The sequence below is a fragment of the Diorhabda sublineata genome, chromosome 1 (assembly GCF_026230105.1).
Source record: "Diorhabda sublineata isolate icDioSubl1.1 chromosome 1, icDioSubl1.1, whole genome shotgun sequence".
NCBI lineage: Eukaryota > Metazoa > Arthropoda > Insecta > Coleoptera > Chrysomelidae > Diorhabda > Diorhabda sublineata.
Window position 1 is genome coordinate 33,624,083 of NC_079474.1, and position 22,373 is coordinate 33,646,455.

The window sequence follows — 22,373 nt, forward strand, 5'->3', positions numbered from 1 at the left end:
CAAGAAAAAATAAAATGAGTGATGTTAAACATCTGCGTTCATAAGTCATCATTTACCTCGCATTGTTGTATTGAAAGTAAGTTGGTTACAGTGATTTTTCTAAAAATTTTCGAATATATAAAATCTCGTCTTCGAGCGAAGCGAAAATAAAAATTAGATATCGCAACTGGACGAAGGACAAAAAACATAATAAAAGAGAAGAGCTTTTCCATTATCAGATTGTGTTTGACGTTATTACCCCTACTGTCCATTGTTTCCGAATGTCTGCAGATTTATTACTAAACGTGCCAATGACATATTCGCTACTTAAATAGATTATGTGATTTTTTATTTGAATATAATCCCAATTGTGTCCTTTATAACCAGAAATACAAAGTATTATTTTGAAAAAATCAACAAATCAACGTAAACTGTTTATTATGTTTTATTATACGAAGACTACAATCTGAATATGTCAATGAATAATAGTTGCGCATGTGTTGAGATCACGGTTACCAACCGTCCCCGATTTCCCTAGAAAATCCCGATGTTCCCATTTCCATTCCATATGTATCGCCTTGTCTGCCCCCTGGACACGAGTTAACTCAGGAGTTAAAAATTTAACTACTAAATCGAAATCATTTTCAACAATCAGTCCTCAGGAAGGAAAGTTTAAAGAAGTTCAAGGAGGAAATATAATGGTAAGAGCTTGTCAAACATGTACCAACTAAATGGTGGTCATTAGAACTGGTCATTAAAAATATTTCGATATTGTTTCCTGCTCTTTGGGAGATGATTGCTCATATGAATTAAAGCAACTGCCAAAATTTGGACCAAGATCAACCAGAACATTTAATCATTCGAAACTGCTGTATATCTTCATTTTCTTGCTAATATTTGCGGAAAAACCAAATAGAGTTTGCAACTATTAAACGTTTAAACAAACTAACAGTTTTTTCATTCTTATTCGAGGATGGCTAAAAATTAAGCTGATATAGACGTTTTTCAATGTACAATTTCATTTTTATGACAACATTTGCGAATATCTACATAAGAATATTGATTTTAGTGCCGATAACCCTTTAAAGAAACTAGAAAAGTTTATTCTGAAGTTAGCAAACGTATAAATTTGATAGTCCAGGAAAATTTGGGGCTGGTTTTTTACTAGTGCCAAAGAACCGAATTTTGACGCGCTAAAAAAGTTGTGACCATCGTTCTAAGTATTCCTTCTTCTAATTCTTATGTCGAAAGGGTATTTTACCAAATGCAATTCAAATGAACGAAGTCCAGATACCTCTGCAACGTGGATTTGATAACAACTTGGATTTAGTGTCCACGAGCTTTCGAATTAAGCTGCAATTTGTAGATAGTAACCAAAATTCATTAACTGGCCCACCAAAAAATCGATTTCTCTCGCTAACACTAACAATAAACATTAACTAAGTACTGAAGAATGAAGATAAACTAAGAATCTAAGAAGAAACAAAATTTTGACTATTCAGAATTGAAGTGATCGGTCTCACTCGGCTGATGTGATTTAGAACAGACTACGATGATTGGGGAATGAAGTTTGACGAGTGTGATACTCAAGAGATCCCCCACCAGAATCGGTCTAAAGACGCAACAGCGTGAAAAATACCACAAATATAAGCTTAAAAAAATGTTAAACTTATTTTAACAAAGTGTATATACTTAAAACGAGAGATTCGTAAATTCTTTGCCCCCGTAACCGTAATAACTTTTTAATCTTTCCTCAAAAGTAACTGACACAAAAATAAAAACAATTATATTTTGATAAAGACTAAAAGAAGTCGAACTTTATTTTGTATGCAAATTGCAAGGTTCACTAAAATTTAATACTCTGTCGCATTTATAAGTATAAGTTACTTAAAATTTGTTTTATTTCGATGAAAATCCATTTATCAAATTGTTTCGCGAATCAAACGGGTTGATATTTAACTATTCCTGCACAATTTGATCTATTCAGATTAATGGATTGAAATAATTTCGAGCGCTTTCTAACACAGTTTCATTAATCAAATTCGCTCAAAAAATATAAGCGTGCATTTAATTATTTGCCATCGAAGAAAAAATGTAAAAACTTTTCAGAAGTACAAATGAAAAATGATCATCGGAGGCTACTAAGCTTAAATAATGGCGACAGAAACGACCGCGGAAATAATTTATATACAAAAGCGAATAAAACGTGTCTGAATTTATTCGAAAATGAAATTTAGTTACTAATAACAATAAAAACGAAACTACCATTCAGTCAATAACTTGGAATACCAAAATGACATGTAGGTGGAGCGCAGGAAGTGACACTGACACTGACAGATGAAACCCAATTGACAAGTGACAGAATAAATAATTTCCGTCATTCACCTGTGAGGACAGCTTTTGTTTTATTTTTATTTATTTATCTATTACTACGTGTTTCAATCTTGTGAATCATGAATGTTTGTTTAATTTTATCTAGTCCATTAGCGAAATGAACACAATAGTCTTTCTTTTTGTCTTTTCGTAGAAATATAAAAAAAAATAGTATAAAAACTTCGTTTCATCATGTCATATTGTACACAAAAAAATAGTCCTCTCCATAATGTTTTGTAAAGAAAAATTTATCCAACTACTTCGTGGTGAAACAATCTGCCACGTGTCTAACTTTTTTATGTTCCAGTTTCACCCAAGTAAAAAGATACTGGGTTTTTTTAGGGGATTATCTGAGGCAATTGCTTGTATGGGTCGGGATATATGTGGAATGAGAAAAAATCTTTCAATAACAAAGTTTAATAAAGTTTCAACGATGTTAAAAAAAAGATATTATGTAGTATCAAATTGTGTACGGCATATTCAAAATTTTTATGATATTATTAATGAAATGAAAGCACAGCATGGAGTTGTATGAAATTATAAAAATGATAAAAGTTTGTGGATAACAAAAAAAAAAATATCAGCGTAAAAAGATGAAAAAATAACAATGAAAACCGTGTTACTTTTATGAAGAAGACTTTTAATATAAAAAAAAGTGTCAGATTCTGTTATAGAAGCAATAATAAGATTATAGATAAACAGAATTCGCGCGAAGAAGAATAAAATGGAATCAAAGGATTTTACAATTTACAGGATTAAGACAAAACAGTAGAGGCATTAAGCTTGATGGTTTTGTGTCGGATTGATAATGAATTACTTCACAAAAGAGACTAGAATTGGAATAATTTCTATATTTCATACAATTGAAACCATTATACGAGGTATGAAACAAAAATACCCGTTTTAATGATATATACATCGAACAATGCGTTGACATTAACCTTGAGTTTAAAACAACAAAGAAACTCACGAAATACTGAAAACTACATCTTGTAATATAGTATTAACTCAAAAACAGAAAAAAAAATATTAAAAGTGATGTAACCCAGAAACTGAGAACGATGCAAGAAGAAAAATTTCAAAGCTATTTACGCTAAATGTCCATTCCAATTTACTCACCAGATTTGGCACTATTTGACTCATCTTGAAAGTAAAAAATGTAACTTAAAAGTAAAGGAGCCTTTCTGAAATACTTTTAGTAGTAAATTTGATCATTATTCATCACAGGCAGTACTTCTAAAGGAATTACATAAAATTTCTGTCATCTGTATTTGTAATTAATACAGAGCATATATAATAGGCAATAAATTCGTAGAAACCGGTCGTCCAGAGCGCAGCGCGTCGGCAACAGAGCCCGTTTTTAAGAATTTCTGGTACGTCTTCTACACTGTTGAGTCATTTGGTAGCAGCGAGTTCAGAAATTGTTGTTCGTAAAACGTGTTCCTTTCGCAAAACTTGTATTTCGAAACCGCGTCTACTCGACGAGCACGTGTCAACATCGCACAACTCTCTTAAGTACTAGCATGCCTCGTTTCAATCTTTTTTTCGACAGCGTTGCCAGACAATAAATATATAAAATGATACAAAAATGGTAACATCCATTTCCTTTCATCAATAACGAAGAATTTTACGAAATGCTCAACAGTATTTATGTGTCGCAAAAAGTACTTTCAAGTAGGATTTTTTCACAGAAAAGCAAGATACCATGACATCGTTTAATGTTCCAGAAAGTTCTTAATGGATTTCCCTCGAGTTTTTCTTTCTTTCGCATGAAAATTAATTTAACATTTAATAAATACGGAAAAGATGACATCCGACGACATCTTTAGTTAAGTTGAACTTAGTTTTTTTTAAATATGTTATGAGGCGAGGTGATAAATCAGTGTCGCTACTAAATTTGTGGGATTTACTTCAGTAAAATTTGTTATATAGACATATACAAATATAAAGTATCTTAGAATCAAAATCTTCATTCACCGTCTTAGCTGCTAAATATTTTTTCAAAAATTTTCGAACGGAGTCAGATCAGGGCTATATGGTGGGCGTTTATACACTGTGAAGCCACATTCTTATACAGTAGCCTTGGAAAGCGAAGCATTGGGTATTAATGTATTTGATAAATCTAAATGATACTCTAGCTGTCCAAATACATTGTCGCCATCATTTTGTTGGTGCTTTTCGTGACCTTTGAATGTTTTGGCACCCCTCTCCAATGCAACTGCATACAATGTCTCTTATTCTAATTTTTTCATATTTAAAAGTTCGTGTAGTATAAAGGTTTTAATTACATAACCTATACCGCAATAACAAAGCCAAAAACAGTTCCTATTGTTTTAATACACGTTTAAACTCCTCTTTAACTACGAGAAACACAACAAAAATAAAAAAAGAACAAACTAAAACTATGGATTATCAAAACAATTAGGACATCGAATGATGTCAAAAACATATATTCTATTAATTTCTATTCTTTTACATTCACGCTACATCTTATTTCCATATCCACTTTCATAATGTAAAAATTTTACTTAATTTTCTTAACACCTCGTAATATAAAGTACAAAGACAATAATTTATCGAAATAGATAAAAACTGGATAGATGTCTAAAAGGTTGTGTCTATAAAAATGAGAAAGAAGAAGTAATGAATCACCCCACTGTTTAATATCGCTTTACCTTTTAAAATTATTATTGTTCTGTAAGGCTGTTTCATTACCCAGCACTTTTCAGTATTAAAAATAAATATTATCTTTATTTTTCATTTTAATATGGTGTAGATCCCTGATCATTAAGTTGTAAATAGAATTTTCATGGAATTCTCTGAGTACCATTTTGATATCGCAATTTCCTTTAAAGGCGTAACGATGAGTTTACAAAAATGTAAACGCATATAGTAGACGTTATGTGGCAATTTATTTCTAGCACCCATTTCAACTCGCTATATTCCAGAAATTACGGAATACGGTCGTTGAATACTTTCTGTCTTTCACACAATTCCCATATTACTGTATCCTCTACGTATGAACAAAAATGAATTGAATAATTAAACAAAGCTTCAACTATGAATATTAAATAATAAAATAAAATTATTTATGCGTTTAAGAAGCAAAGTTTTAACATCAATTTTAACCCAAAGTGGAATTGTTTCTTTGTTATGATAGATGTGGTTTATCTAAGATTATGATTAATACCATCAATCGAGTATCTCCGAGTTTAACGGAAATTACCGAGGTAAGAGTAGAACTATAATAATATATCTTCTATAATAATAATGATCCCCGAAACTACTTTATAATGAATCTTACTAATTAAAAATAGATTATATTATAATGAATGTAAATATTCAATAAAAATAGAAATCTCCACAAAAATAGGAGGAGAAATGATGAACTATACTTACGCCATCTAAGCGAAAAAGTTGTAAGGTAAAGTAAATCTATATTATGAAATAAGTAAAGTTAGAAGATAACTGTAATAATTTATGCAGTGCTCTTTAGTTTCAGTTCTGTATTTCCTCAATAGGTGACACTGCTAGTCAATAAAATTCAAATATTTTCTCATAAATAGCTGAACACAATTAGTATTCAAATTTCTTTATGGTATTGGAAGTAATTTTCATTTTGATATAGAGAAACCCATATTACCAACGAAAATCCGCCGCCTAAGATAAAAATTTTTAATAAAATTTATTTCGATTCATTTAAAACGCTTCACGCTATTGCTAATTACGACTTACCCCAGAGTTTTAGTGGAAATCAGGGGCGTCTTTAACGTAAGAAATCCATTTAAGCGTGATTTTTTCTCTTGAACCTCCTCCACTTTTCGACAATAAGTAACTTCCTGAGAATCCTCCTCTTCCTCATCTCGCTTACGTCTCCTTTTGTGAAAGAAATAACAAGCAGCACTTATACCTGCTATCAGAATTATAGCAGCGAGACTAGAGAATACAGCCGTGAGTATGACGTCTCGTTTCTGCATCATTAACTGAAAAAGAAAGTGAAGAAATAGATTTAAAATTTGGAAGTTTATCCTTTTCGACATTTAGATATAAGTAACAATATTGGTTAATCAATGCCCTTTGTTGAAGTTGATTTTTTATTTTAACGCCATCTAGCGTAGTAACTAGTAACTCAAAACTGGCCAATCTACTGCATTCTAGTGGTGAAGTAGAAAACTAAAAAAATTTATTTATGGATTCTAAACTGTGAACGATGATTTTCTTTAATATCGACAATGGTATAATAATAAAAAAATGTGTTATAAGAATGTTTATATACATTATTAAAAACAATATTCCTTTACGTAAAGGAATCAAAAAATTCCTGGAATATCATATATAAACTATATTTTCAATCCATTCAATAGTTGATACTTACCTGTTGATCAAAAAGTTCATTAGTTATACAATTACAAGACAGATTACGAAATTTGGAATTCATAACATTTTGGACAAGAAAACATGCATCGAAAACTCAGTTTTTGATACAAAACCACCACAAGAACCGCGTAACTAACGCATATTTTAAAATAAAAATATATTTTGCCAACATTTACATCGGAAATAAATTAATATATTTTGCTAGTTTTATTCAAAAATTCCTGATAAGAACCTCAAGAATATGATAATAAAATACAGGTTAATTATATACTTGTACTAAATTGAACATACTATATGATTAGGTTTTTGATAATGTTATACCGGGTATATTAAAATAAAAATATACAATACTTTACAGTCATTAAATTAAAAGGTTTATTTTTAATTCAGTATCATAAAATAACAACGAATTATGAATATTAGATATTTAATAAACAAAAACTTCTTAGACATCAAATGAAAATAAGACAATATCTGGTATAACGTTTTGTTAACTAAAAATATCAAATTCAAATTGAGCGCCATTACATTTTATCTTGAATATGCGCAATATGTCACTGAGAAGTATGGATTTTATTTCTTGTGTGTCTCTATCCGCAGACTCGATTTATATTTCAATATATGAAGTTCAGTTTTAATGTGTGTACAACTGAATCTAAAATGTAGATACTAAGAAAAGTAAAATTTAAAAAGTAGTTCATATAGTGGGACTTTCGTAGTTCAAATGCTACATACTATCTGTCAACGTCAATACGAACATTTAATGTTTGTTTAAATTTTAAAAAACTTTTTATATATTTAAAGTATTTTATTTATCAAAATATGGCTCGACAAATAAGTGCCGAAGTTTCAGAATTAGTTAAAGACTTAATTATACAAGTAACTGGTTATGAGGTAACAGTTTTAATTACATTTTTTTAGAAACAAAATATTAAGTATTTCCGTAGGGAGGTTCAGAATCATTTAATAGAGTACAAAAATATTTCCACGAAAAATTAAGAAAATCCGACACGATGTATTTCCTGAATAAAACAGAAGTAGACAAAATTATGGCAGGAATGGCAGAAAAATTCAATTTTCATGGATTCTTTTCACAATCAGAAGCCTTAATTGAAGCTTACAATAATTATATTACAAAAAACGTTCCTGAATATCATCTTACTTCTCGATTGAATGTTGTAAAGTTTCTACTTTGCATGTCGGAAAAACCTACAAGTAAATTTTTAGAAAATCCACAAGAGTTTCAAATACAACCACAAGAAAAAGATGAAGAAATTAATTGGAGCGAATATCTAATGGAAGGAATTGAATATTCTATACCAAAAATTGATGAAAGTTCGGTATGTATGAGAAGAATTGTTAATTAATTTCTATTAATATAATATTTAGGATGGTTCAGAAATATCTTCAATAACAGATGATAGGGATACTCCAGATTATTTTGAAGATAATAAAACTGCACCTTTAGTTACTATCACAAGTTGTGAAAAAGATGTAGTAATGAATTTAAGGGCTAATAGGGAAGAGTTGTATAATACAATTCAACATACTTGGTATAATGATACAAATTTTCAAGATAAACCATTTAGTGAACGACGAGAAGCAAATATTGGAATGTTATGGTAATATCGTGTTTGTGTGTGTATTGTACTTGTTTTTGAATAGTTCATTTATCATCAGGGAAAAACACTTGGAAAATCAAGCTATGGGGTTGGTTGTGTTGAAAAAATCCACTGTATTATCAGAATATAAAGTTTTAAGGGAAATATTGTGGCAATTATGGGAAACTCATACTTCTACTGTATTTTATTTTGAGGGAAATATACTAAAAATACGAGATAATGTCACTATTTCCAGTTTAAGAGCAGTAAGTAAAAATTTTGTTTAATTTAGTAATTATTTAACTCATTTGCAGCTAAACTCGAGACAATTGTTGTTAACTGTTTTCTATTATATGTTTTTGTAAAATTTTTTAAAATTTGCCCTAAAAGTATGTAATCAATTATTCACTAACAGCTGTGTGACTTGAGTGATGATTAGGGAATGTTCCGGAAGTGGTATGGTCACAATATTTATTTTTTATGACCTCATTGGTGATTACTGAGAATTCAGACTGATCCTCGTTCTTTATTAACTTTTTTTTTAAATTATTTTCCAACAGCTATATGACTTAAGTGATGATTAGGGGATGTTCCTGGGGTGGTATGGTCACAATATTTTTTTCTATCTTTCTCATGTCCTCATTGGTGATTTCTAGAAATCTCAGCTTGATCCTTGTCCTTTATTAATTAATTAATATGTTGTATACATCATCAATGGTACTTGTATTTAATTTTTAACTGATGTGGTACAAAAATAATGCTGCAAATGTGTTAATATACTTTTTTATTAATATGAACATTTTGGAAATTCCACGTATGTATTGTTATGTTGCAGGGTAGTTTTAAAAATTTCTTAGAAAATCAGGTGGTACCATATATCCACCTGTTGGAATTTTTCAGGGATTTTGATAAATTATTTGATATTAAGAATGAAGAATGTGTTATAACAGTTTCGCAAACATATCGAAGTTACAATAATTCTTTACAAAATTTGATAAGACCTTTATATTTAAAATTATCACAGTTGGAAGATAAAGTTAGGGAACAAGGTTGGTGAAATAAATATCGTTGTAAATGGTTTTAGGATTATTTTAATTTTTTTTAGAAACAGTCTACACATTATTGAATCTTTCCGAAGACTTGGAACATTTTTTCGAACCAATTAAATTATTAAAAACAATTCATGATTACGTAGTGATAGATTTTGGGAAAAATCGAAATATTATTAGCGCTTCATCGCTTTTAACACGTCTCCATGATAGTTTACAATTTTCTACTAATAAATTAGATCAAGATTTGAGGGTTACCCTGTATATTGAAAGTTTATATTATTATTTGAATGTTGTACATTCATGGTTCGTCAAGAATGATTTTAACGATTATTCCAACGAATTTTTAATAACAAAGTGAGTTATTGATTCATAAATAATTTTTCTTACGACCACTTATGGAAATGATACATTGCACACTTATTTTTACATAAAAAAGTAGCTTATTGCACACATGTATTAAAATATAACAAAACAAACATGTATTGAAATGCTTCTTTTTCTTATGTTATATATGGTCTCGAACGATAGAGGGAATACGTCAATACAATATGAATCTGGCTGGGTGCCGAAAGGCAAAAGGCCAAATTTAAGACACTGAAGAAATAGACAATATGATTTTTTGAGGTTATATTAGTGTTTACAATAAAAATTTAAAGTGATTTGTGTTTAAATACATACCAGTATCTGCAAGATAATTTAAACGTTAAAATTAAGTGTCATTACTATTACTGGGTAATGTATAAAGTAGTTGAATGAAAATTTATTCTCCATAGTAAAGGAAAACATTCTTCATGACTGTCTTGATTTTACTAACAGGTAAGTTAAAAGTCTAAAAATTATATTAAGTAGGCTGTATTAATTGTCAAACATACAAGCAGTCATTTTGTAAAATTAAAAGTATTGTGCTGGCAAAAAAATGGATTCTAGCGAATTTGAAAGTGTTTATATACTTTTCAACATATGTGTTGAAAATACTTTTTTGTTCAAATGACTTACTTATTTAAAAAATTCGTTTTTTTGAAGAATTTTTTACGTGGTCGTAGGAAAAATAGTTTGCAAAATTCTTCGGGAAGTGTATTTCAAAACAGTAACTAGTGTGAAATATATCATTTTCCAAACTCATTATGTAATATACTATTTTTATATTGGTTTTTTAAAATTTTAGATCGACAGATACGGGGTGTGATTTGAATTTCGTTATATCCGATGAAACTTGTATAAGCGATGGTTTATTAAAAATTATGAGTACCCTAGTGTTAAAAATCGGTAAAAATGTTCACTTACTTAGGTTACTAAAAGATTTTTCATTAGTAAATGATCGCGAAGGTGATTTTTTTCTTTTTTTAATAAAACGTGTTATGAAATCTAGTTCATTTTAGAAACTATTTATGAAGAATTTGTTAGACGGGTATTAGAAGAATTATGTAGATTATTCAATAGTGATGAAAAAATATTTATTGATGAAAATTTTGAAACAGCGGAAGAAATTTCTTATAAATTTCCTGTCATATCATCGGATGATTGTTCAAAACCAACGGAAATGGATAAACTTGATAATTTAGTGGATACTACGGATGGATTTTTAATGTTGGCTTTCGAAGATTATTTTAAATATGATAAAGAAGAAGTGGAACCGAAAAAACAGAGTCTTTTTGAAAAGTTAGTAAAAATATCGAAATTATTGTGTTATATTATTTTTTTTATAATGTTTTAGAATATCTTCGATAACAAAAACTTTCTTTCCGGTTAGTAATTTCTTCGAGAAGATATTTTGTGGTATATTGAGAGAAAGGTTTACTGTATCTGGTCTAAAAGTGAAGAATATCTTGATCGAAGAGTATCTGTTAGAGAAGGAATTTCGTTTTATGCGTCATATATTTTTGTTTTTTGATAATTTGTTGTTTCCTTTTTACAGGAGGTTTTTTATGGAGGTAAGTTGATAGATTAATGAAGTGAAATTGTGACGTGAGTTTAATTGGGAGTTTGTTTGTTTGTAAGGAAGAGAATTTGCAGTTTTTGAGTCTTCATTTATTTCTGTTAGGTTCGTTATCGTGTCGTTTATTTTAGGTTTACGCACAAAATAAAAACTGGGGTAACGATATATGGCTCACGTCTCATCTTCAAGATATAATAATGGACATTTATCCAGAATTTTATGAAAAATGTTCCGTACAAATCGACGAAAATTGGAAAGTGTGTAACGATGCTTTGGAAGCGTGTAATATGATCGGTTTGCAATTAGATATACCATGGCCTCTGAACCTCATCATTATACCCTCTCAAATTGACATGTACAAAGACGTGTTTCATTTCATTTTGAAAATTAAATGGGGATTGTATACATTGAATAATCTTTCGTTTACAGGTAAATCGAAATTTCCATTCGTTATTCGTCGTAATTATTTCACCATCACCAATATTCCCATATCTATTTTTTATAACCGTTACACCATCTATTCATTACAATGAATTTAGCATCCACTTCTGCATAACCGGTGTTCCTATATCTATCATCTAGCACACTCTAGTGGTGTCAAAAGAACTACGAAATGTCTTTTGTTAGAATGCGCGCACAGTCGACAAATGACAGCCGGCCATTTTAAATTGTTAAATCATTGGATGTTTTTAAAGTACATTACTAAACACTGGTGCAATTGCATCTTACGAGATGGAGGTGGAGCTTGACGTTGGTGGATGGCCAAATGGACTCTAGAAGATGAAATTACCGTTGATATTGGAAATCTGGCTTCATTCATGAAAATAACACAAACGTCTAAAGGTAACTTTTGACGACCGTAAAATTCCAAATGACATGCTATGTATTATAAAATATCTCATTTAAATTTTGATTTGAGTGAAAAACACTCGTAGCTTGACGTTTTCGAAATCGCAGAATTCATTTATCAACGTTCTAAAATTAATATGTCCGGTTTTTACCAATAATTGTATCGGTTGACTTCCGGTTCGGTTTTTTTAACTGGTTTTATGACTTACACGAAACGGCCTCCTTTTGATTATGAAAAATTATCGCATTCCATAAAAAAATATATTTTTCTCATATTGTGATAAACTAACCTAAACTGAAGTAAACATAACCTAATTGAAGTTTAAGTAAGGCCTAACCTAACCAGGGCGAATTCCCCTCTCGAACCAACCCCTTATCTCTAAAAAATATGTCGCCCAAAATAAAACATTTCGTTTAATACATAAATTCAGTTTGAAGCGTACCAATCCAATTGTTTGTAAAGTACTAATTTCCGGTAAATGGATCGAAAACATCTAGTCGTATTTATTGTTATAGATTTGGAACCTCGTCGACAAAAAGATCGAATCAACTTTAAAAGTCATAAAAGCACAATAATGAAATTAAAATATTTGAGGTTTGCTTTCAACAATTTGTTAAACAGCATCCACCATTATATATTTTCTTTTATTTTTACTAAATGTCTCCAAAAATTCGAATTGGATTTCGAAGAAGCGAACGATTTGTCTTCAATCATATCTTCCCATGCCGATTTTATAAATTCTTCTAATAGAATGGTGAACGAAGTTAAAGAATGCGGTCAAATTGACAGACCGTTCGATAGTGTGAGTATTTACAAAAACTTTTCTTAGTGTAGTTATTCCAGCTGTTTTCTCGGTGTATTCTGCTGCGGAATGATTTAGATTATTTCTTTCAGGTTACAACGTGTATAAAAATTTTAAAGTACATGTGGGAGAACCCCCTGTACACAACCCCCGAAAGACTTGATGATATCTACAAAAATTATAAACGTACCTTTAATATTATTAATCCAATTATTTCCCCCACGTGTCTTTTTGACTATTGAATCGCTATCAATTAATAGAAATATCTTTATTAATTATTTTTTAGTTTTTTTAAAGTGAAATATCAAATGGATGTTTTTATTTTTATAATTTTTTCATCTTTATAGATTCTTTTTGTATTGTTTCATACATTTTTCAATAAATATAACAATTTTAATGTTGTTTTATTTACCTTTAAAAGCCTTCTAATTTCCGAATTATCTAGCAGATATAATGTAATCTAGAACAAATCAGCCATGTTCCTTTGGTCTAGTTTTTCAAAAAAACTTACAAAAGAATCCACTTGGATCAATTTCTACATAAATAGTTCAAACTCTTACAAGACATGGATTGATGATTAGTTTCTGTACTAAAAATACCAATAAGTGATCTTTATTGATTTTAAATGGTTTCTCAACTTTCTGACCCAAAATTGTTCAAATTACAACTAGTCTTTCAGAATTGCTTCAAATCTGAAGTAATTTTAAGTACCTATAATACAATTCTTGTTTTTTCTCTGGTTAAGTTCTTTAAAGATAACTTGTATCAGAAGAGTTTGTTACAAAAATAATTCCAAAATTTAAATTGCCGCATTTTGTATAGTATCTTACATACCAATTGACGATCTGATTTGATTTTAGAACGATTTATCTCCTTTTTTAATTTACCAGGAGTAATATATTACAATTGAATAAAACACGAAGTATTATCACATATAATGCAAACTTTATTTATTTATTCAAATATCACAACTCTAAAGACAATGAACAAACTCAACCAGGAGAGAAGAATTGGTTCATACAAATATTAAACTCTTACCGAAATGGAATGTTATATCTACAACTAATGACACAATTATTATCTCTTGATATTTTTTATATATCTCCTCATAGAAATTTTAGATTTTTCTTTTACTTTCAAAATATGTATATTTTCTTCTTCTTCTTCTCTGTGGTGATGGGATCAATTCGTAGACTATCCACCCAGTTAAGTAACAAGAATTTTTGTAATTTGATTTTTGCCCAGAGTTCAGAAAACTATTGCGTCTGACTCATAGTCATCACTCCTTTCAGATATTTGAAATCATTAAATTTTACTTTCTTTTCTTTAGAAAAAAATTATCTGTCAATTACAAATTTTCTTCTTCTTTTTATTAATTTGTCAAAAATCATGACAATCACTTGACACTTTTATATGTCATTTAACTAGGCTGTGTATACTTTACCATGCCTACAAATACTATTCAAAATATTCTTCAGCAATATTGGAAAAGTGTATTTCATTTTATATAATTATTGTAATATTATGCGAGAAGCTGTGACAACTTTTTTTTCCAAAAATATTTCTCCTGATTTGAAGTACACTCATAAAAAATCCTACAACAAATATTCAAATATAGTATTTTGCTGTTCTTAAAATGGAAATAATCGATCTATTATTTCTTAATATTTCGGGTGTAATCTATTGGGAATTCGTTGAAATATTAAAAAGAATCAGTCACGCGATTGTAATTAATAAATAAAAGCTGCAATCGATTTGGTTTATTTGTATCTGTTTTCGTTTTATGAAATGAATAAAAAATGATAGCGTATTATCGCATTAATACCTAATTTATTTAATATGATATTATTAAGTGTAATTATTGATGAATAATTAAGAAATCTTGACAGTTTTATTCGTAATATAAATATAAGATTCATGATATTAGGTAGGCAACCAGTATTTCTACTCAACCTAAAGACAGTAATCATTCAATGACTTATCAATTACTCTTAGGGCTTTTAACATCATTTAATTACTTTCAATTTCTTGATTGGGGTATGGATTTAGTGATTTATATTTGAAAATGAAATACAAGTGGGTAAATTTGAATATTTAATTAATTTCACCCTCGTCAGAAGATGCCTTTATCAAGACAATAACTCAAAGTGAGGGACTAGTGAACTATAATACTCCTTAATCTTTCAATTTAGTTGCACATACAGGGTATTCAAAGCGAAATTTTACTTCCAGAAGGGGCTCAAATTTTTAAACATATTTATCATTAGTCTTGTACTCAGAGCCACTCCTTAAAAATTTTAAATAGCATGAAGTGTTGAGTAAATCATTTTTAAGATTTATCTTGAATTAAACTATTCTTGAAATATCGGGGGTGATTTTTGATATCAATAATATTTCAATTTCATTGTTTTCATTATGTATTTATGTTGCATAATATGACAGGTGTACAATGTTGCCACGAATCTTTTGATCTAATATCTGTTTTAACACGTTTTAAAAACGATTCCATTATTATAAAACACTTGAATATTTTTATACAAAAGTTATTGGTTGTTTTTTTTCCACGATATACCAATACTAAACAATGTATTGTTGAAATATTGGTATGAAATTTATAATAAAGAATCTAAACATAAAACGAAAGGAACAAAAGGAATCTCGTATTACTTTGAGACTCGATACCATTTCATTGCTTTTCGTAGAAATCTATTTTTACTGCTCTATTATGAAGTTCCTACAACATCGTACAAGTTTTAATTTCGCTTTATCAGTATACAGATAGTTTCTACAATGTATTAAAGAATATTTTTCAAATTTCACTACATTGTAATTAAGTAAACATTAATTTTCTATCGATCTTCCTCTAACTTCATTATTTATATGTTAAGACAGCCTCGTTTAACAGTATTTTTTATAGAACTGGTTTTTTTAAATCTAAAAGAGATTATACTAAAGATTATTTAAATTAGTTTTCTTATTAATACACAGATCATCTTGAGTAATATACGTTGTTTCTAAAAATGGTCGTTTTTTTTAGTTATTTCATATTTTCAATACAGATTTATAACCCATGGAATGGGCTTCATAAAATACGAGTTCTGCTACAGAACATCTATCAGGTTATAAAATGCTGTCACTTGTGTGCGATGTAATACGATTGGTGAGTGATCTTTTAGAATGACCAATGTAATACACCATCAACAGTTTATTTGAGGAAATAACTAATATGAAATTAATTAGTTGATAATAATAAACATCAAACATACATATTAGAAATGCTAATATCCATATTAATAAGTCAACATACTCTAATTATTATAATGAATTGAGAACAAATGATGATTAACTTTATTTCCGTAATTAATTTTTCTCCTATGGGATTAGCGCCCAGTGTTTGAACGATTAAACATTCCATATTTTTATGTAAGTCACAGAAGTACGTGACTTACCTAGAGATGGCGGTAGTTGCTTGAAGTACACAATCAATACAACATTTTAAGTTTGAAGATGCCTCGTTGTTTAATATTTGTTTGGCAGCCATCAATAGTGAACGTTTCCAGTGAATTTGTATACATTTTAAGTTAGAAAAGGATTTAACGTACTTAGGTAATTCAAAATTCAAATCAACATCGTCTCAAAACATCAACAAACAAACAACAAGCAAATTTCAGAAAAAAATGTTGATAAACTTGAAAAAAAAAACAAAAATTAATTGTACAAATCTTGACTTTCAGATTATCTTCAATCATGTCCTTACAATGCCAAGCCTATTTGTCCTTCTAACCATGAATATACACAGAAAGTGGCACGATGCCCCATTTTTCTTATCTGACCTTCGTCGATATTCTAGTTCAATGTGTCGTTCGAAAAACTACAACCGAGAAAATTCAGACACGAACCTTATTAAACATTAATTATTGAAATAAATTCAACATTCGTATAAAATCACGAACTGGACTTGTTATCGTTTAAGGGGCGTTTACACATTGATCAAGTCAAATGTCTTTTCGGAAGCTATGATCGGGTTAACTCGGGTCACGATCATTGTTGTTGGAGAACTGATCCAGTTAATCAGTTCGTAGTAATTGGATATTATCCTTTGGTTGGTTATTTCATTTGTCTATGGTTTTTTGAAGTTTGAATATTATTTATTCCCGCTAGATGGCTGTCTACTGTCATAAGCAGCATCGTTTACGTCACTGAGCTTTACGGTTTTTACTATTTTTATTTTTATCATTAATTATTTGGAATCTATTATATAGCTAAATAAATATCATGGAAGAGCTAACGCACAAAAAACTAAGTTTAACTTGCTTCAAACTCCCTACAAACATTGTATTAGGCCCGTTATATTAAATATAAATATTTAGAAATGAAGCTTTCTAGCATTATCAGTCGAAAATGTGCACACGTCAGACGTGCACACCTTTAGAACACGAGTAGGAGTGTTGAGAGACAGCCCGAAGCGTCGTTGCGAAAAATCCTGTGAGTTATGTTACCCATTTATCTCGACCTGTCAACTGTGTCAACTTGTCAAAACAACAAAAGAGGAGAAGAATTTGTGTTGTTGGAGTGTGAATTATTCGCAGAGAGGTACAAAAGGATTCGAATAATATTCTTTGTGAACTAAAAATGAAACGTCCTGGAGATCACAGGAATTTTCTTCGTATAAATGAACCCATAAAAGCAAAATACCAAAGTTAACAATATCATATTTTCTTTCCATTTATTTCCTAATTGAGGCCATTTTTTATTCATACAAATATTTCCTTCCATGAAAATTAATCAACTTGATATAACTCACCATTTTTTTGTTATCCATGAGGACGTCTTGAGGATTGTTTGGCGAAATAAACGCCCTTCCGCTTTCCGCTACATATTGCACCCCTGGTCCAAGATAAACCATTTTGAGGTTATGTTCTCGATATCAGTTAATGTCACTCAACCCTTTTTTCGTATAATATTTTTATTCTCTTAAGTAATTAGTCAATAAATGAGTTTATCCTGAATTATATTAATAATTTGAAATCCACTAGTAAATTATAAGTAAATGTATATACAAGGAGATACATTATTAATTTCTTTTTTCGACACGTTTTAAGAAATACTCTAGTTTATTTTATAATTATATGTATGTCACCTACGCCATTGCCCTTAGGTGGACAGTATATTGTGCTGATTAAGAACTTATTTTATTGTAGAATTGCTTAGCTTGTGTTTACCAAAAGATTATTTAATTCACGTTTGTAATAAAAAATATCAGTCTTGTAATTGAAGTTGTTGGTAGAATTTATGTTAGAAATAAAGTTAGTTTTTAAAAACACGGTTCCAGTAAATTAAAAGTTAAGTGGCGCAGTCAGTAGGATAGTCAATCGGAAGTTAAAGCATATAACATTCGGTTCGTTTCTACGATTTGTTGACTATTCGAACAAGTAAAGTTAAATTATTGGAACTCTTAGTTGGGTGAACTGAGTAACTCAACTAGAAGATCTGTGTTGTGCTAGAAACCGGAAGAATCAAGAAGATATTGGTTGTTCCTGTGCAGTCCGAGCCAATGGAAAGGATCTTCATTCTATTGCTGTAAGTGTTTTAATGTCATATAGAGGAAATATTAATTATTTACTTGACACATCTGACGATTCTGACTCAAATTCTGATTCAAATAACTCAAATTCAGGCTCAAACTCTGTTAATACTAAAATAAAATTTAACTTAGCATCACCAAAACTTTTTTCTACGAACAATTTTAATAAAATGGCTACTCCACAATTACCTATTTTAAAAAAGGAGTATCTTGATATGATACCCGAATTTGATGGAAACAATGCATTACTTCCTAGGTTTATAGAAATTTCAGAGAAATTAGTGAGTAAGTTTTATAATACTGTGGATGTAGGGGATTTTCAAAATGAATATTTGATGTCCAGCATTTTAGCAAAAATAAAAGGTGAAGCAGCCATAAACATTTCTTCTTGTACGATAAGAACTTGGGAAAATCTAAAAGATGCACTTCTTAATACTTATGCTGACAAAAGAGATATTTACACTTTAAGTATAGAACTTTCAGAAATGAAACAAGGTAATGAAACGCCTTTCGAATTTTATAATAGAATTCAACATTTATTAAATCTTCAAATTTCTTATCTCACGACACATTCTAATGTTAGTGAACATTTAATTTTGGGTAATTACTTTAAAAATTTGGCTCTCAGAGTATTGCTACGCGGTTTAAAAGAACCTTTAGGCACATTAATGCGTACGAAAAATCCAGAAAATTTGAATATTGCTTTAAATGTTCTTACAAATGATTTTCAAGTTTATATGACCCAGAATAATCATCCGAAAAATATTTTTTCATCCTTGAATACGCAAAATAATTCACATAAAAATAAAACCAATTTCCAAAATAATGTGGCATATAGGCAGCCACCTCCTAGGCAAAATTCTATTCCGAATTATCAATATACTAATCGAAATTCCGCACCAAACCCGCAAAATCGTCCTTCAACTTCTTACACTCCTTCTAATAGGAATAATTCAAACTTTTCTAATAATGGTCAAAACGTCTTTAAACCCAATCAGAACCAAAAATTTCCAAATCCAACTCCAATGAGTATGTCTACAAGAAATACATCTAGACCCCCTCAAAATTATCAAAATAGGTTCCAACACAATCCGAATCAACCTAGAAATTTTATCTCGGAATAACTCCATAATATAGACGATTCTGATTGCACTAATGATGAATCCGATAATTTTTTAGAGACACCAGCCTCGGAACCAAACCAAACATTATCGAATTGTTAAACTTAAATAATTCAGAAAGCGTGTTACCCTATATAATTTTTCCAGAACAAAATCTTAAGGTTTTAATTGATACTGGTAGCACAAGATCCTTTGTGACACCAGCAGTTGCTGAGAAATATTTCAAAAAATCTTGTGTCAAAAAACCCTTCCATGTAAAATCTGCCTTTGGTAGCAGTCAACAAAATTTCTGCACACTCATTCCAATCCCTAAAATGTTTAATTATAGGAAACCGCTCAATTTAGAATATTGCGTTTTCAAATTTCACGATCATTTTGATTGTTTGTTAGGATTGGATAATTTAAAAATACTTAATGCAATTATCGATTTAAATAATAATTTGCTTATGACTCCTTATAGTCAAATTAAATTGAATTACTTTGACATTAAAACTGGATTCACGAATTGTATAGTAGTGCCTCCACGTTGTGAACAAGTAATTAAATTAAATATTGAAAATGTAAAAAATGGTAATGTAATTATACCATATACACGAATTGGGAAATTAGAAATCCCTGAATGTTTAACAAAAGTTGAAAATAATATAGCTTTATGTACAATTTTAAATCCTTCAGAATCCAACTTTCGAGTAGATTTAAGCCCTTCTATTAGTATTGAGACATTCGATGAATACGAACAAACCCTCAACCCAAATTTTAATGAAATTTATTGTGAAAATGTTAAATTTGATGTTTCGAAAGTTAGAACTGAACACATGAATTCCAAAGAGAAACAATCTGTATTAAAATTAATTCAAGAGTATAGTGATATTTTTCATGTTGAAGGAAATCAGCTCACCTTCACAAGTAAAATAAAACATCACATTAAAACTTCTAATGAAATACCTATTTATTCAAAATCATACAGGTATCCTGAGATTCACCGAACGGAAATTCAAAATCAAATACGAAAAATGTTAAGTAATAATATTATTAGACCATCCAATTCTCCATGGTCTAGCAACATTTGAATAGTCCCAAAGAAGCTAGATGCTTCTCAAAAGCCGAAGTTTCGACTCGTTGTTGACTATCGAAAACTGAATGAGATCACAATTGGAGATCGATATCCATTGCCAGATATTACAACGTTACTAGATAAGCTTGGACGTTGTCAATATTTTACAACATTAGATCTCGCTTCTGGTTTCCATCAGATCGAAATGGCTGAGGAGGATATTCCGAAAACAGCCTTTAATGTAGAAAACGGGCACTATGAATATGTGCGCATGCCTATGGGTCTGAAAGGAGCTCCTGCAACCTTTCAAAGGGTCATGGACAATATCCTAATGGGTATACAGAACGAAAAATGTTTGGTGTACCTTGATGATATAATTGTGTTCAGTACCAGTTTACAAGAACACATCACAAATTTAAAAGAAGTATTCAATAGATTAAGAGAATCTAATTTTAAATTACAAATTGATAAATGCGAATTCTTGCGAAAAGAAGTAGCATATCTGGGACATATTGTCACGCCAGAAGGTGTAAAACCGAACCCAGATAAAATTTTAGCAATTCAAAAATTTCCAATACCAAAAAATTCAAAACAATTAAAAGGTTTCCTTGGACTCCTAGGATATTACCGAAAATTTATAAAAGATTTTTCAAAATTAACTAAACCATTAACTATTAGACTGAAAAAAGATGCAATTATTAATGTAAACGATTCAGATTACGTCGAATGCTTTGAAATGTGTAAAAATCTGTTGATGAATGAACCAATACTTCAATATCCAGATTTTACAAAACCCTTTAACCTTACCACAGATGCCAGCAATTATGCTTTAGGTGCTGTTCTAAGTCAAGGCAAAATAGGCTCTGATTTACCTGTGGCTTACGCCAGCAGAACCCTAAATGATTCAGAATGCAACTATTCTGTAATCGAGAAAGAACTTCTTGCCATAGTTTGGGCAACCAAATACTTCCACCCCTATCTTTTTGGCAGAAAATTTACAATAGTTACCGATCATAAACCAGTGGTTATTCTCACTTAAAGATCCAAGTTCAAAACTTGTTAGATGGCGCTTGAAACTTGAGGAATATGATTATGATATTGTATACAAAAAGGGTGCTTTAAATACCAATAGCGATTGTTTATCCCGAATTCAAATAAATATCAATGAAACTGAATTACAAGAACCTCAATGTTCTAAAAAATTACTAGTTTATATGGACAAATTTAATAAAAAACTCTCATCAACTACCGATGATAATGTATCGCTAATAGTTGAAACAGATAATGAAAGTAATAATAATGAGAATGACGATGAAGATATAACTGTTCATACAAATGAGGAAAATCCTGTAATTGGTATACCAATTTCAGATTCAGCGATAAATGTTGGTAAAAATCAATTAATATTTTCGGAAGTAAATTTCGAACCAGCCGTACCTACTATTATGAAACTATATGAAAATAAACAAAGAATTGTTGTGCAATTATCTAAAAACAATTTTGAGCAAGATGTCATTAATTTCGTAAAAGAATACATAGTACCAAAAACTAAATATTTTATTTATTTCGAAGACCCAATTTATGAAAAATTCAGTGTCGTTCTACAAAATCACTTTCAAGATTCTCAAATTGACTTTGTTAAAT

The 22,373-nt window shown here is 29.8% G+C and overlaps 2 protein-coding genes and 1 long non-coding RNA gene across 8 annotated transcripts in view; 1 reads left to right on the top strand and 2 right to left on the bottom strand.

The window, feature by feature from the left end:
- The window catches only part of LOC130446291 (synaptotagmin-7), a 263,793-nt gene that overhangs the window by 146,495 nt on the left and 94,925 nt on the right, over positions 1-22,373 (bottom strand). For 3 of the 5 annotated variants that reach the window (XR_008910147.1, XM_056782487.1, XM_056782697.1), the window contains exons 2-3: positions 17,775-18,002; positions 6,088-6,335 (exon numbers count right to left, since the gene is read on the bottom strand). Coding sequence is in view for 4 of the 5 variants with exons in the window: in XM_056782487.1 (XP_056638465.1) it covers positions 6,088-6,335; positions 17,775-17,876 (350 nt within the window). In the remaining variant the exon portion in view is untranslated. The remainder of the gene's footprint in view (positions 1-6,087; positions 6,336-17,774; positions 18,003-22,373) is intronic. The other 2 variants (XM_056782573.1, XM_056782778.1) reach the window with 2 other exon arrangements.
- Positions 7,288-14,148, bottom strand: LOC130446950 (uncharacterized). Of its 2 annotated transcripts, none has more exons than XR_008910197.1 (3): positions 14,009-14,148; positions 13,383-13,559; positions 7,288-7,384 (listed from the first exon to the last, which is right to left on the bottom strand). It is a non-coding gene; the product is annotated as an uncharacterized LOC130446950 (long non-coding RNA). The 2 variants fall into 2 exon arrangements; XR_008910203.1 differs by lacking the exon at positions 7,288-7,384 and adding an exon at positions 12,964-13,029.
- On the top strand, positions 7,325-13,367 carry LOC130446002 (gamma-tubulin complex component 5). Its single transcript, XM_056782001.1, has 12 exons — positions 7,325-7,623; positions 7,677-8,069; positions 8,119-8,351; positions 8,410-8,596; positions 9,166-9,379; positions 9,436-9,736; positions 10,548-10,708; positions 10,762-11,041; positions 11,097-11,313; positions 11,450-11,747; positions 12,684-12,970; positions 13,063-13,367. Exons 1-12 carry the CDS (start codon positions 7,552-7,554, stop codon positions 13,210-13,212), a joined length of 2,793 nt encoding a protein of 930 aa, XP_056637979.1. The 5' UTR covers positions 7,325-7,551; the 3' UTR covers positions 13,213-13,367.